The 16,109-nt window shown below is 37.0% G+C and overlaps 1 protein-coding gene across 4 annotated transcripts in view; it reads right to left on the bottom strand.

The window, feature by feature from the left end:
- Positions 1 to 332: 332 nt before the first annotated feature.
- Positions 333 to 16,109, bottom strand: part of Papola (poly(A) polymerase alpha) — a 66,865-nt gene continuing 51,088 nt past the window's right edge. Inside the window, exons 17-23 of one of the 4 annotated variants that reach the window (XR_261947.2) lie at positions 14,629 to 14,771; positions 12,448 to 12,566; positions 11,805 to 12,025; positions 7,694 to 7,756; positions 5,799 to 5,873; positions 3,495 to 3,753; positions 333 to 572 (exon numbers count right to left, since the gene is read on the bottom strand). Coding sequence is in view for 3 of the 4 variants with exons in the window: in XM_005390400.2 (XP_005390457.1) it covers positions 3,658 to 3,753; positions 5,799 to 5,873; positions 7,694 to 7,756; positions 11,805 to 12,025; positions 12,448 to 12,566; positions 14,629 to 14,771 (717 nt within the window). In the remaining variant the exon portion in view is untranslated. Of the gene's footprint in view, positions 573 to 1,600; positions 3,754 to 5,798; positions 5,874 to 7,693; positions 7,757 to 11,804; positions 12,026 to 12,447; positions 12,567 to 14,628; positions 14,772 to 16,109 lie in introns of those variants that run through there. The other 3 variants (XM_005390400.2, XM_005390401.2, XM_005390404.2) reach the window with 3 other exon arrangements.

Genomic DNA, 16,109 nt, shown 5'->3' with positions numbered 1-16,109 from the left:
AATCATTTCTGAAAACACATGCTTCAGAAATATATATGCCACTTTTCTTGGTGCCAATAAAACAATGTAAAACTTAATTTCTAAACGGATAAGATTAGAGAAAGGATGAGCTGATCACACAAATGAGAGAAACAGGTAGCACAAAGAACAGACCACTTGCCTCTTGGAACTGAAGGTCATGTTTATTACAGAACACACACAATTCTTCATTTACCAAGTTCAGATCTGAGTCCGGGCAGCATCCATGTGTGACTTTCATGTGAAGGAAAGCAACAGAAGAACAATAACGTGGAGAACTACAACAAAACACACAATTCGGGCTAAAAGGCAACTAATTTTCCCCATACTGTTCATTTTTATTGGAATTAAAATAGGCAAAGGAAGATCCACAGGATTGTTCAATGCCTTTCTAGGAAGTTTATCTTTTTATTTAACAATATTCCCAAGGCTCAGTCTACAAGATTGTGAACATTAATGATTTGTCCTTTCATTTATCAAATACAACTTGGAGCTGCGGATCATTTGCTACATGAATGCAGCCAGAATACTACGCAGAGCTGTAAAACATTTTTCTGTATGGAGACAAAAACAAACAAACAAACATTAGAAAATAACTATTCCAGAATTTACCCAGCAGCATGAAATGTGCAACTTTTATCATTTTACTACTTCAGCAAAATACATGAAATGTCAAAAATCTAGGACAATGATAAACTCAGTATGACACTCAGTTGCACGTCTCGTCTACTGGGACAGAGCAGGTACGGCAATCTCAATCCTATACATGTTGGCAATGGAGTCAATGTTAATTTTTGCATTTTCTTTTGTTGAGCAAATCCAAAGTTGTAGTTTACTTTAATAAAAAAAAAAAAAAAAAAAAAAAAATGACCTTATACTGCACTCACATATTGAGGAAAAGAGTTCTCAGAATCTGGAGTTTTAGGAACAGAATGTGCACACCCGTGTCCTTTGGAATTAGGGCTTTTACAAAGAAGTCCACCCCTCTACTCAGAACACTTCAGACAACTACATCCAAGAGCTGGCCCTCAAAAGCACACAGAACAGTGCAACCCTCGTCTGTGAGTTAAGTATGCAATGTGAAGCATTTGCAGGTTTAAGAAACATATTATCTTATTTGGTTTAGTAAAATAATAAACTGGATCCTAACTGGTGGTTGTGGTTTGAGTCTAAATTTAATGAAAAACAACAGTGCCACCTTCTGACATTAGACATAAAATGCCAAATGCTTTGAAAACCAATAGCTCTGAAGGAAATACAGAACACTGCCTACCTGTACAGAATAAATACGTACTGCACAGTATCTACAGATATAGAATAATTATCTTAGAGAATGGGATAGCTGAGAAGTAACTAGTAGCTATGTTCATGTTTTCCTCCTTAAAGATCAATTATGTGAAAAAACAAATACCTGATTATTAAGTGACATAAATTAGTAGGCTGCTGCTAATGGTTTAACCAGAGCAAATTCTTTTGCAAATCTTCATTTGGAGCCATGTTACAAGCTTGCAAAGTAGAACCAAATAAATTATGTGGATGGTGGTGGTGTCAAAAGAAATCAGCCAACTGAGGGATTGTGCTGTTTTTTTTTTTTTTTTTTTTAATTTTATTGTGTTTTCAATGGAGAAATACATCATCTGTTTACAAAATAGCTCTTGAAAAATACAAGGAGTACAGATACTATAAAACAAAGCAAACTCCAGTCATGAGACACTACATACATCATGCGAAAGCAACAGTCTGATTTCCAGATTATGAAACTAGAATTAAAAAGTCACTACACAGAGAAAGTCCAAGTTTGCAGCTTGGCAAAACTTGGATGCAGTTACATGAAACGTTTAATAAACTGAATTTTTTTCCCCAATGTGTAAACAAAATGACAAGACTAAATCTGTGCCTGGCAATTTCAATCTAACTCTGAAGCTACACAACACACACAGACACCTTGTACACTTCACCTGTTAGCTGACCGTCTTTTCTTCTTAGGTGGCTGGGAAGAAGGGCAAGGTGACTGTGCAGAGCGAAGATGTGGGAAGTAGAAATATTGTATACTAGACATTATAAAGTCATGGGGAAAAGAAAGCTCAATTAATGCATAGCCTAAGGGGGAAAAGACTATATTCCGACTTGAGAAAATTAATTTAGAAGCATGGGGGAGAGTTTTAAGTAATTGCAGTTTAACATGAAAAATGCACATGTGATAAAATGGAGCACAATGGAAGATTCAAAAACATGCTCACTGGAGAAACCTTGTGAGGTTTGCTTTGTCCAGATTAAGAAACTAAGTTTACCCACGTCTGGCATCCCTCATACATTGTAAAGATGGATGTTATGTTGCTTTGTTATGAGAAATTATTTGCTTTAAAGATGTTTCTCACCCTTTGCTAGAATAAAACAAAATAAAAAAGGAGTAGAGAGCTGACTAGATGTTAAGTGCTTGCTTAGAAATGAGTTTTAAAATGTTTCTGTATGTAAAATTTGCTGACAAATTTTGGTAAACCAGTTAAAATAAAAATTAGTTTAAAAATCTTGGAGAAAATGCCTTTTTGCCCACGTTTAAAATTGAAAATCAATTTACTACATAGACAGGAACAGGAGATCTGCGGAGTGTACAAAATTCCTCTATTTAGAGATCAAATGGCCATCCAGGTTAGATACCAGTCTCACAGGCATTACTCTTAGTCACCGGGAGATCTCAGCCATGGGACCAAAACTTAAGTGTTCTGTGCCACCGGGTCACTGGTTTCGCATCATGGCTTAAGAAAATACTGGCATTTTGGTTTTTGTGAAGTAAGTCCGACCTTGTGCATATACACAAAAAGATTAAAAAAAAGGGGGGGGTGCAAAAAGGTTTTTCATTTGTTTCAAAGACAACAGACAAAAGGCAAAAGAATATGGAGCTCCGGTAAGCTCAAAGAAATATATTTGCTGGCTGATCGCTGATTTGTATGCACTACAAAACAATTCTATAAATAAAACCAATATATCATTTCTTAATCATAACCCCATCAAAACCAAGTATTTCCTAATTATTCTTTCAGTGTCAAATGTACACCCGAGAGTTGACGTTTCATTTTTCCAGGATACCACTACCTCACATGGACTGAACTAGATGTACTCTTGTTTCTTCTCTGAAGTAAAGACCGTATACCACTGCACAATGGTATCCAATTTGAAGACTAAGGGCAAAGGAAATTCTTTGGGAAAAAATGAAAATCCATCAAGCTGAAAATCTAAAATTAGTTCTACTTTCTAATAAAAAATACATAAAAGTGCATCATCAGAATAAGGAATTCTTATGCCAGTTTGTATTGCAAGTTTTCCAAACAATGCATCAAACATAAACCAAATCCAGATGTCAATTGTGGATACAAATATAGCTTGAGGTTTTCTTTTTAAAGGCAGTAATTTTTTTAATAGTTAATGCAACTGTTGCTAACACAATAAGAACAGTACTCCTGGCTTCACATACTAACCTGGACTTCCGATCAAGTGCTGATTAGCCCAGTGAGGGAGGTCACCAAAAACCTAATCCACGTTCAGTCTTGTCTAGTCTTGTACCCTCCATTCTCCTTTTTTAGCATTTGAAGACAACAGGTTGAGTTGGCAGATACTGTTTATGGACCCCTGAGGTTGTTTTTACCGATTCAATCTCAGTTTTATTGAATTCTTGATAACAGGAATAGGATTTGCAGGGAGAGCGGGGATATCAGAAAGGTCTGTACTGGATGTTTTCTAAGAATGAAAGCAAAGAACACACATATCACCATTAAAGCACTGTAATTTAACAGTGAGATGTATTTTCCACTGCTTTACTTCCTATTACGTCCTAAAAAATAATGGAACCTTATTGTAAGGCAAGATTACAAATTTAAAGAAAAACACTACCAAATGCCAAAATGGAATACAAATAAACACAACTATTATCACATTATCTGTTCTATATATGAAGAAATTTTCTAATAGCAAGTACAAATATTTACCAATACTTTAGAAAACTTAAATTCAAATGTAGCTCTCAAAAACATGCTCCTTTAAGAGCCTACATATTTATGGCATTTTAAATTTGTGATACACTGTGATTTCTCACTCCAAATATATATTTTTGTTCAGAAAAAAAGAACAATCTACAGTATAATTATCAAGTTAATGCTAAACTGCATTTACTTATAATACAGTTGAAATATTAACTGGTATTGGAGCACCCCCATGTGGGAGAATACTTAAAGTTCACCTTATACAAAAAAGCAGTTGTCAGGGAAATTTACTATTTTCTGACACTGTAAATTATAAAACTGAATCTACGTAACTGAGCAAAAATTTAATTATCCTAAATTTTAGTTCTAGAACCACTTTTAAAATTAACATTAGGTGATTTTCTCTCAGTAGCTTTACATGGAAAAAAGAATCCTACTCATAAAAAGTACCTAAAAAGCAAATACCCAATGGGTTTTAATGACTATAGGGGTAAACTAAGACAAACCGACGAAAATAGTTCCTCAGAAAGTAACGTGGCAATCAAAAGACATGCAACCACAATCAAAGTACCATTTAATTTGTCCATGTATCAATATTAAGCACATTTCCTACTTCCTATTACTTTCACTATTCCCCAAAATTGTATTAGTTAAGTTTATAGCAATAAAAAATACTTCACAAACTAACATATAATTCACAAACAGTACCTGCAAGTTAACGCCCAGCAAAAAGCACATTTTAATATGATCACATTAGAACAACTGAAGCACAGAGCTGCAAAATACCAAGGTATCAGTACAGCAGCACCACTAGGCAGCTGTTTATCTCAGTTATTTTGTAGAGCTTAATCACTAGGATATTTATCTTAAAAGAAAATATTTACTTTGCGTCAGTTTTACCTGGACTAATCTGGGTTTAAGTGAATTTGAAAAGATTCAAAAAGCAAACAGTCACTTCACAACCCAAATGAAGGTCTGTAAATCAGTGAGAAAAGACTACAGGTGCCTGCTATACATAAGAAACCGTCACAGGCAGAAGCGTTGGCACAACAGGAGAAACAACTGTAAAGAACTATGGAATGTACAATGAACAGCAAGTGAAAATCAGTATTGAACACTGAGACTGAACCAGAATAAAAAGACTGTATTAGCCTTGTAAAAAAATCCATTAAGAATAGTTTTAAAATGTTACTCTTTACCATTTAAATAAAATGTATGAAGCGTGTGAATATGATTAGTAAGGACTTAAAAAGGATTTGCAGTGTATAAAGAGATGAACTACAGCATCTTCTTTTGGTTTGTTTTTTGAGATGGCGTCCCACTGTGTTACCCAGGCTGGTCTCAAACTGAAGGCCTAGAGTGATCCTACAACCTCAGCCTCCCAAGTAGCTGGGACTACAGGCATGTGCCACCATGCCTGGCTACTTATAGAGTATTTTAATAGGGTGGGGGGTGGAGGAGAACAGGCCCATCAAATCTAGGGCCCTTCCTTTAAACTATAGTAAATGTACTTTTAAGGCAGGCATGGTGGTGCACGCCTCAATCCCAGCACTTGGGAGGCTGAGGCAAGCGGATCACTGTGAGTTCAGGGCCACCCTGGGGTACATAGTGAATTCAAGGCCAGTCTGAACTAGTGAGACCCTGTCTCAAAAAATAAATATATACATATATACATATATTTTTTAGGCTTACAAATACTTATATTCACAAATTTAACAGACCAATATAAATGTTCATCTTAATTCAATATACCATACTAATCTTCAGAACACTGACAAAATTCTTGCTTTTTGCACTTAGTACCTGAGAAGCCAACAGAGAAGCCGCTGTCTGAGTAGTTTCTGTTTGAGTTGTACTTGTTTCTGTATCAAGTTGTTCCTGTGAGACAGAGGATTGGGAGGGAGGAAGAGAGACTTAAAAAAGAATACAAGAACGTAACTGGGTTTGGTGGCTAATAATGAAGACAAACTGGAAGACAGGAGGGATCGAGAGAGAGATGTGACTACATTACAAAATCATTTATTAAGGCTTGCTGTGGATCATTTCAATATTTGAGATATGTCTACTTAACTCCTATAAGGCATGGTCAGTCTCCTGACTTTTTCCCACTAGCACATCAGCATTAAAGCACTGTAATTTAACAATCAGATGTATTTTCTACTGTTTTATTTCCTATTACGTCCTAAAAAAATAATGGAACCTTATTGTAAGGCAACCTTATTGTAAGGCAAGATTACAAATTTAAAAAAAATATCCATTATGGACATTTTAAGTAAATAATAATTAAGGACATGCACAGATACATTAGGGCATACTGTCCAGACAATAATTAACAAATATAAACCCAAAGAAACCTCTTAACTGGGACTGTGTTTGGGGGAGGGGCAGCAGCTCACTCAATATTATTAAGAAAATTACTTAGAGGCACAAAAATTGCCACACTTATTTAATTAAAAGTAAAAAAAAAAAAAAATCTTTCAATGATTTCTCTCTCCTTATGGTCTCTCCTCTCCTGGCTAATAATTAGTACATATTCTAAGAAAAGCAGAAAATACAAAGTAAACCATAGCATTCTACTGCTCTTAACTTTTTAAAGCAGCGTACAAAAGAAAATTACCCATATATACATATACAAATGAAAATAAACATAGAAACCTAAAATTTCTATAAAAACCTGTATGCAAATATAAAACTATGAGGTAACTAAGACAGAAGAATGGAAGAAGTGCTGCCTTTCTGCAAGACAACTTGGCAATTTGTATCAAGTTTCAAATTAAGTACACTACTTGCACCAATAATTCTTTTATTAGTTTATCCAAAATAAATGTGAAGGAATGATAGGTATTTAGCTAGTCAGTATTAGAGTAGGAAAGTACAGTTTTGTTTTTAAAGAAAAACTGCTAACAGTAGGGAGGTGGATAAAATATGTTAACAGCCTTCTATGCAGCCATTAATTTTTAGATCATATAATGACATGAACATATTTTTTTGGTTCACAAAGCAACTTAAAATTGGAAAGCACAAGTATCAATATTGTATGCACATAGGAAAGCACACAAAAACTGTACAAAGACACCAGAGAATACACACTAAAATAACATCACAGGAATCGGGATAATTTAGGGGGACAATGGAATGCTCTAAAAATGACACTGAGGCTTCAGACATAACTACTTTCCTCTACCCAATCTCCCTCATTCAAGGTCCATGCACTTTGGCTTCCAGCCAAAACCTTGTGCTGAGAGTTCTCTAATCATACTGCACTGTCAAGCCTAACAAGGAAATGACCATCTCTCATCATAAAACCCCAATCCTGTTTCCTGCAAATACCACTTTAATGCTGCTACAGTCTTCTGTGAGGTCATTTCTGCAGTCAAAAATATCTTACTACTCTTGTCCCTTGGAATTCCTAACCATCAATGACTTTGTTTTAAATATTATAATTACTTGTATCTACAAGATATCTTCTCTGCTTAATTATAAGCTCCTTTAAAAGTAAGGAACACGTCTCACCATTGAATTCCCCTCAGCTTTTGGCGTTAATTAACATTAAAAAGGAACAAATACATCTCTAAAAACAAAATGGAGAAAAATCTACAATCTACAGCACAAAATATAGTACAATACTCTACAGACATTTCTAACACAACCTCCGCACTCTCGATCAGGTAAGCGTTCTAAAGGCTGAATAGGTATACCTTTGCTTCTGTCTTATCATGTCCACTCAAAGCAACACAGTTAGCATCTTCACTTGTTTCATCCTGTTTTTAAAAAGAAAAGCTTTATTCTCTAAAATGAAAAATTTAGATTATTTGCCAATCAATGCTTTACTTTACAAAAATTTATCAAACCTGTAAAATAATCAAGCCTGTAAGACCACGTATAGCCTTAAGAGATCACAGCTACCCTTCTGAACAGGTGTTTTGAAGACCATCACCAATTGAAGACAATGCCAAAACCAGTAAATTCACACAATGATTTTAGTAAGGAAGAATTCCCTCATAGAACAAATTCAGAAACTAGGGGTACTATCATACCTGCTACAGGAAACCAATACATGAGCACATATAAAGCTTAAGAAATTCTTTAAAGAACACTTTACCTTTACAAAAGTAATTGACCACAGTATGACATATATACCCCCTTTCCTAGTAATTCCTGTTGTTAACACCTGAAAGAACACCCTGAAGGTACACCCTCCTTGAAATCTTAGAAACGATACTATCTTCCCAGGTTTACTTACTAATCAGAGGTAAAACAATTTCAATAGCTCTAAAAAAAAGAGGTCAGAAACCACAGGCTTACACAGACTAGAAGAAATTTAATTCCACAAAAACTAATTCCAATAAAGACCTTACATAGTGATTTATGTCACAAATGCACAAGTATGAATACTGACTGGATATCAGACACTACAGAGATATTATCAAAGTTGGTATGATAGTCTGTGGTTTTTGGGAAATCCTTATTTTAGATACACACTAAAATACTTATAGTTAAAACTGCCTGAAAACAGTGGTGGAGAGAAGTGTGTAACAAAACAAAGCGGGCTGTGCGGGAGCTGTGAAGCTAAGTGAGCGAATAAGACAGTGTAGTACATCTGTAAGGGAAATTCTCCAAACAAGTTTCTGAGACAGACAACATTAGCCATACAATCCACAAGACTTGAGTAATCTTTTTTTCTCCTTTTACTCTATAATGTCTATTTATTTGAAAAACGTTAGCACAGGATATACATTAATCAGAACTAAACCACCTCATCTGACCTCACCCTCTTACCTATATAACATGTTAGTGGATTCAGCAAGACCCATATTTCCTTCTGACTCACTAAAATTTCTAACACCAGTACTCATGAACAGAGAGAACAAATGACTCAATTTAGGAGGGCTTCAATATTAGCATATTTATACTATAACAAACTTCCTCAGCTTAGCACCATGAGATGCAGGCCTCGGTTTTAATTCTACCTCTAAAATTAGTTTTATATCTGGAAATGCCACTGTACTTGAAGTTTCTCTCCTGAGAAATGCAATTACCTTCTACATGAAATACAAGAAGAGCCCTTCTGTATCTCATGTTTAAGGCCAGGCTGGAAACATAGCAACTTAGCGAGAACCTGTCTTAAAATAATGAGCTGGGGATGTCTTGTACCTCACTGCAAAGGCTCTGGGTTCAATCCTCTCTCAGGGGATATGACACAAAAAAATTTAAGTAATTTTAATGTAGAGATTTTATTTAGCTCCACATTTGAACAGAGAAACTATTAAAAAAAAATCAACGAGCTAGTCAGGGAAATGTGAATAGACATGGAGAGATATATTAATGAACTATTAACTTTTCCAAAATGGGATCATTTTGGGGCTGGGGATTTAGCTCAGCGGCAAAAGCGCCTGCCTGGCATGCGCAAGGTCGTGAGTTCGGTTCCCGGTACTGGAGAAAAATCAAAATGGGATCATTTTGTTTGTACATGACTTTATATACATGACTTAAAAATTCTAATGAGTTACATGATGTCCACATAGTGCTTCTAAATAGTTCAAAAACAAAGTACAAATGGAAAAGGTTGACAGAATCAAGGGCATAGAGATGGGTTGACAGCTCATTATAACTACTACTACATGGTAGATATATAGATATAAATGGTTCTCTTCACTTAAAAATATATTTTTAACTTTTAATGCTGTGTAAAACTTTTATATTCCTAGTGCTCCTCTAAACTATATATCTACCAATATAACCACAAACAAAATTACAAACACAGCACTGGTATATTTATTTACTAAGAGCTTTCAGTGTGCCTCTTATAAATTGAAGGTTCAAAGGCAAGAGTCACGTTTCTGTATCCTTAGCCAGGGTAAAATAAAAAACCTGAGGGCTGCTTAAAATGTCCTGAGAACTCACAATACCACCAATAGTAAAATGTGGGTTTATACCAGGACTAGCAGGCTCTCAGGCTGCTGCACACTGCGGCCATCAGGCAAAGTTCAGAAGGAGACTCCCAGGCCTAACTCCTCGGATCCAATGTTTCTGGAGGCCTTAAAACTTATTAAAAAAAAAAAAAGACAAAACAAAAACCCTGAAAATGGAACTCAACTGAAGATAAAAACATTGATTTAACAGATGCCTGCACAGCTGGGTCTGAAGGGTCCACCCTGTGGTCAGGTATGACGTACTACGCCCACTCTGACTCTTATGTAGCAATGTATTTATTTGTTTTTAGGACAGGGTTATGCTATGCAGTTCAGGCTCGCCTTGAACTCACTATTTAGCTCAGGCTCACCTTGAACTGTTAGTGATCCTCCTGCCTCAGCCTCCTGCATGCTGGGATTACAGGCATGCACCACCATGCCCGGCCTACCTAGTATTCCAGGAGTGATAAAAGTCATCAAACTATTCCAAAAACTATGTAAAACAAAAGCACTCAATTAGACACAAATTATTTTTCACCATGATTAATCAACACAATGGATGCCTTAAGAAATCCACATTACTTTTTGCATTCTAAAAAGTTCCTAAATAATGAATTTTTGGCCAAAAATGACAATGGTATTTGTAATTGTGGCCTGAGATCTCTGGGTAAGGGTGAAGGACTCAATAATATGAAAACAACATTAGAGTAATTCCAGAGATAAAACTGCATAAAAAGACTACAAAACTACTTGTATTTAAGCCTTTCACCAAGGGGCTAAAGGCACCTGCCTAGCAGAGTCAACACTGGGCTTGATCCCCACCACTGCACTGCACAAAACAAATCAAAACAAAACAAAACAAAACAAGGGGCTGGGGATTTAGCTCAGCAGCACAGCACCTGCCTGGCAAGCGCAAGGTCGTGAGTTCGGTTCCCGGTACTGAAAAAAAAACAAACCAACCAACAAAAAAATAACCAAACTCACACCAAATCAACATAATCTTTTTGAGTCTTTGATAAGTAAGGCACTACTATAAAAAATTAAACTATTTCTAAAACATTTTCTGAAGGGTTAAAAGATCTAATCATTCAAGTTCCTCAAACTAATGTGACTACAGATTTGCATGCACAGGGCCCCTGGTCAAATGCCCAGAAACCTCTAGTTCACCAATCTTTTCATTGTAATTGTAGTATAAAAACTCCATCTCTATCAATGGAGCAGAAATCGACCAAAAGGGGGCAGCAAAAACTCAGTAAAATATATAGTTATTAAAAAATTAAGCCAGATGGATGTGGTGGCACATTTGTATTTCCAGCACTCTAGAAGACTGAGTGAGAAGGATCTCAAGTTCAAGCCTGGCCCGGGCAACTTAGCAGGCCTCTGTCCCAAAATAAAAAGAGCTGGTGCTGTAGCTCAGTATGCAGGGCCCTGGGTTAAATCCCCAGCATTACACAAAACCCTCCACCCCAAAAAAGATGTAATTTTGTGGTAGACTACACTTGTTTAAAAGGACCAAGAACACCGCCTCAGTGGTACAGCACTTGCCTACCATGCACAACATCCTAGGTTCAATTCCATGCAGCAGCAGCAGCAACACACACGCACGCGGGCACACATGCACATGCAATCACACATACTGTGTCTACCCCAGAGAACAGGATTTATAAGGAGGTCGTTACTAAAAGAGTGGGAAAAGTGAAGAAAAACTATGGTGGCAAAGTATTACGGACACAAAAAAATTTTCCTAACAGCTGTGATCCTCAGTTCTGGCTCACAAAAAGGTTTTCTTTTGCTAGATTCAAGAGTACACAAGGTGCAGCTATGGCTCACTCATGTACTTTTTCTATCTGTGTGAGTGGGTATGTGTATACACATATATGTACATATACATATATACCTCTTCTGTTTTGGGTTTCTTGGGACTTTCTTCTTTATGAGGTGAGGATGTCCTCTTGACTCCTGCTATAGGGTTAGGTATTTTTGTTGCTGCATTTCCTGAAGTTCTAGGTGGTGGGTTTACCAGACGTGTTGAGGAAACAACTCTGGAGACTGTAGGCTTTGGTGGTGGCGAAATGGCTGGCTGTGTGGCAGTTTGAGGAATGCTTTCACTCGATGTACCTGAATAGCAAGTATGCAAAACATGCAAATAAAATTAATCACATCAGTATCAAATTACAAGCTCTGCTCTGATTTTGTGAAAACCTTTACAGACAAATAATAGCACTAAAAACTGAACTCCAGCTACTTAATCACAAACCCATTGTTTCTTTCTTTTTTTTTTTTTTTGTCTTTTTGAGACAGAGTCTCATTATGCAGTTCAGGCTGGCCTTGAGCTCACTTTGTAGCCCAGGCTGGTCTCGAACTTGCAATGATCCTCCTGTCTCAGCCTCCCAAGTGCTGGGATTACAGATGTGCGCCACCACATCTGGCTATAAACCCATTTTTTCAAACTGAAGGTTAAAACCAATTTCTTTTTTTTTTTTTTTTTAAAAACCAATTATAACACAAGAATTTTCTGAAACATCACACCAATCTCTTACCCCCTGAGCGGTCACTGGAATTTGTTTGTGGCACAGAGACTTCAGGAGCCTGGATGTTGGTCACAGATGCTGCCGTCACAGCTGGAGCAGGACTGTTTCTGCTAACAAGAAAAACCCCCCTGCCATGAGTTAAAGTTTAAAAGCAAATACAAAAGTAAGCATAAAGCAAAATTCAGTAACAATATTTAGGGCTGGGGATATAGCTCAGCAATACAGCGCCTGCCTGCCAACTGCAAGGTCGTGAGTTCAATTCCCAGTACTAAAAGACGACAATAACAACAACACAATACTTAGTAGGTGTAGGTCTGAAATAAATGATTCTTGGATTTTCCTCCCAACACATATGCTTCTGTAACTGACTTTAATAAAATATAACCAACCACCAAAGGCACACATTCAATAGGGCAGCGCTAACCAGCAGAACTGTGATGAAGAAATGCTCCTATCTGTGCTATTCAAAATAGTGGTCACTAAAAAGATGTCTTCTGTGCTCGAGATATGGATTGTGAGAAACTGAATATTTCATTTTTTTTAGTACTAAATTGTAAATTGCCACTTATGATTAGTGAGTATCACATTGGACAGAACAGTTCTAAAAGATCCTGTTTTTAACTGATTTGGAGTCTAACAATCCTATAAAAAAGGAAGAGGTCAAGCACAGTGGCACATGGCTGTCTGCACAACTTAGTGAAACTCTGCCTAAAAATAAGAAAAGAAAGGGACTAGGGATTTAGCTCAGTGCAAGGACCTAGATTCTGGGCCGGTGATACAGCTCAGTGGCACAAGTGCCTGCCTGGCAAGCACAAGGTCCGATTCCCAGTACCCCCTCCAAAAGAAAAAAGGACCTAGATTCTATCCTGAGAGAGTGTGAGAGTAAGTGTGAGGGTGAGAGGGGGAGGGGGAGAGGGGGGGGAATGTGTGTTGGTGGGTAATGCTTTCTATGAAGTTGTTTTAAAATTATAAAATTTAAAGGACATATTCGGGTTTGCTGTCTTTAGATTATCCTTGATTAGCTCAAAAATACTCCATGCATACAAAGTACAAAGCCACTGACTTATCCACTACACCTAGGCACCATCTATGTCAACTTTCCTAAGGGAATCATCCCCAAACTGTTTATCTGACATAGGTTATACACTAGCAGTGCAATTTCTAACTGTTTTTAAAAAGCTGAAATATGCCAGGTGTGGTGGCGCACACCTGTAAACCCAGCACTCGGGAAGTTGAGGCAGGAGGCTTGTTGTGAGTTCAAGACCAGCCTGGGCTACAAAGTGAGCTCAAGGCCAGTCTGAACTACATAGCAAGACCAAAAAAATAAAAAAATAAAAAATAAAACAATAAAACAATAAAAAAACCAACGCTGAAATAAACAGTATATGTAGTCTTAAAAGGTCAAGTTTAACTGTCAACTTATTAATCAGCATAACCATCATAGCTGAAAATGCTGAAGTCAACTATAAAGACCTCACCTGAAAATAAGAGTACAGTGGAATAAAATAATTTCTAGAAGGATACACTGTAATAAAGAAACTAAATTTTTTACTACTGTACACGTATATGCATTTCAAATATCCTTTCTGGATTTTTTTTCTGTTGTTTTGAGGCAGGGCCTCACTAAGTAGTTCAAGCTGGTTTTGAACTATGTGGCCCACGCTGGCCTCAAACTCAAGGCAATCCTCTGACCTCAGCTACCTGAGTGCTAGGATTACAGGTGTGAGCCACCGTACCCAGCTCAAATAGTATTTTTAATATTTCTAAAAAGATACTTAATTCTTCTAGAAAAGGTTTCTTTAACTAAAACCACTCCACAGAGATCTTTACTTTCTACACAAGACCGCTAATCATTTCAGAGGTACGTTCTCCTGTGTGTACAAGCAGCTCTAGGATAGAAAGGTAAGTTTGTGCCTCTGCCCATTCTCCTCAGCACACCATACACAGCTCAATGTATAAGTACATAAATAGAGGTGAGGGGAAAAGAACTAATGTTCAACAATAAATCAAGGCATATCGATCTATTAGGACAAAACTACAAATTACTGTCCCCAAACTCGGAGTTGCTATTTTTTTAAATATCAGAAGGTAAAATAAAATTAACACTCTAATTGACCTTAATGATCCCAAGAGAATGTATCTCCACGTGTTTCAGCAATAGCTACTGAGCGCTCTGGCTTGTCCCCTTACCCCTGAGAGCTGCCAGAGCTGTTCAATGGACTGGTCTTCGTAGCACTGGTGGGGGAAGGCACAGACATGCTGTTGTCACTGTCCATAGACAAGTCAAGGCTGCTGTCATTCAGAGCTGTTAATTTCACTCCTTCTGTTGAGTGCTGCAATCAATAAAGTATTTCATTAAATATAATTTTATTTCACATAGGCCTTTGAAATATGAACACTTAACCGACACATACTCCCTACTCAAAATGAGAAATCGTTAAGTTTATTAGAATTCTAAGTGCCAAGCTAATTGTCAACGGCAAAGATCTGGGAGTCACAGACTTCTCAAGTAGAGATGACAGGAGAAAACAAGCCAAGAATGCTACATAAACCATACCTACTTACTGAAACCACAATGCAAATCAAAAATCACTATAACTATGAAAACATGGAATCTTGGACCCAAAGACTATAAAAATACATACACACGAGGAAAAAGATTTCAACACTCTGACACTAGCAATGACCATTTCTGGCTACTGCGGTTAGAAGTGATTTTGTGATTATTTGTAAATTCAGAGAGGGAGAGAAAGGAGGGCTAGCAGGTCTTATTTTGTTGTTAAGACTAGCCTTGAGCACATAAGCTCACAAGATCTTCCTGCCCAAGGTTCCCAAGGAGCTGAGATTATAGGTGCATACACCATACCTGGCATTACTTCTAAATTTTTAATTATCGCATAATGAACATACAATTCCCAAAAATTATCAAGCATAATTTACTGCCATTATTATTTGTCAATAAATGAACTCAACAAATGAAAATACATGAAAAAACGTATTTATTGTCAATAAATGACAATGAATGAAAAGCAAGAGGTTTCCAGTGCTCTAACTGCAATTTAGATTTTAACATGGTCCATTTAATATCGGCCCATTAATTACCCTGCGAAAAATGTAAGGAAAATTAAATCTAATATTGCCATACAGAACTTAATGTTAGCTCTGCTACTTAAAACAAAACACAGTACTCTAAAACACAAAATACAAGAAAACCAAAAAAAATCGATGGTCTCATGGGATTAAAAGCGAAATCTGAATTGACAAAGTTTTAAATTTTGCGAGCAAGTGCTACTACAACATTACACTGATTCCTCTGGCTCTGTTCTTTTCCCAGAATACACTCAGCCTCAATGCGCACTTCATTACAGAAAGGTTTTGGGTTCTGTGCGTGTGATTTGCTCCGGGGCCTTCTCTCCTTCAATGGCAGGAGTCAAACTCACAGCATGCTCAGCAAGGGCTCCATTGCTGAGGGACACCTCGGCCCCGAGCAGAAACATTTTAAGGGAAATTATGTGCACTGTCGCAAAGGCTCATTCCAAATATACGTGTTTACGGGGATGCTCTGCTCTTCAGTTCCCCAAACAACAAGACATTCCAAACTCTGACTGAGTACTAGGGAAGGCCCTTATGGAAAGAAATCAGAAAGGATCAAATGGAGAAGATGAGATTTG

The sequence above is a fragment of the Chinchilla lanigera genome, unplaced genomic scaffold (genome assembly GCF_000276665.1).
Source record: "Chinchilla lanigera isolate Chin_1 unplaced genomic scaffold, ChiLan1.0 scaffold00037, whole genome shotgun sequence".
Lineage (NCBI taxonomy): Eukaryota > Metazoa > Chordata > Mammalia > Rodentia > Chinchillidae > Chinchilla > Chinchilla lanigera.
Note: the sequence above shows the minus strand (reverse complement) of the source record. Positions and strands in the feature narration are given on the sequence as shown.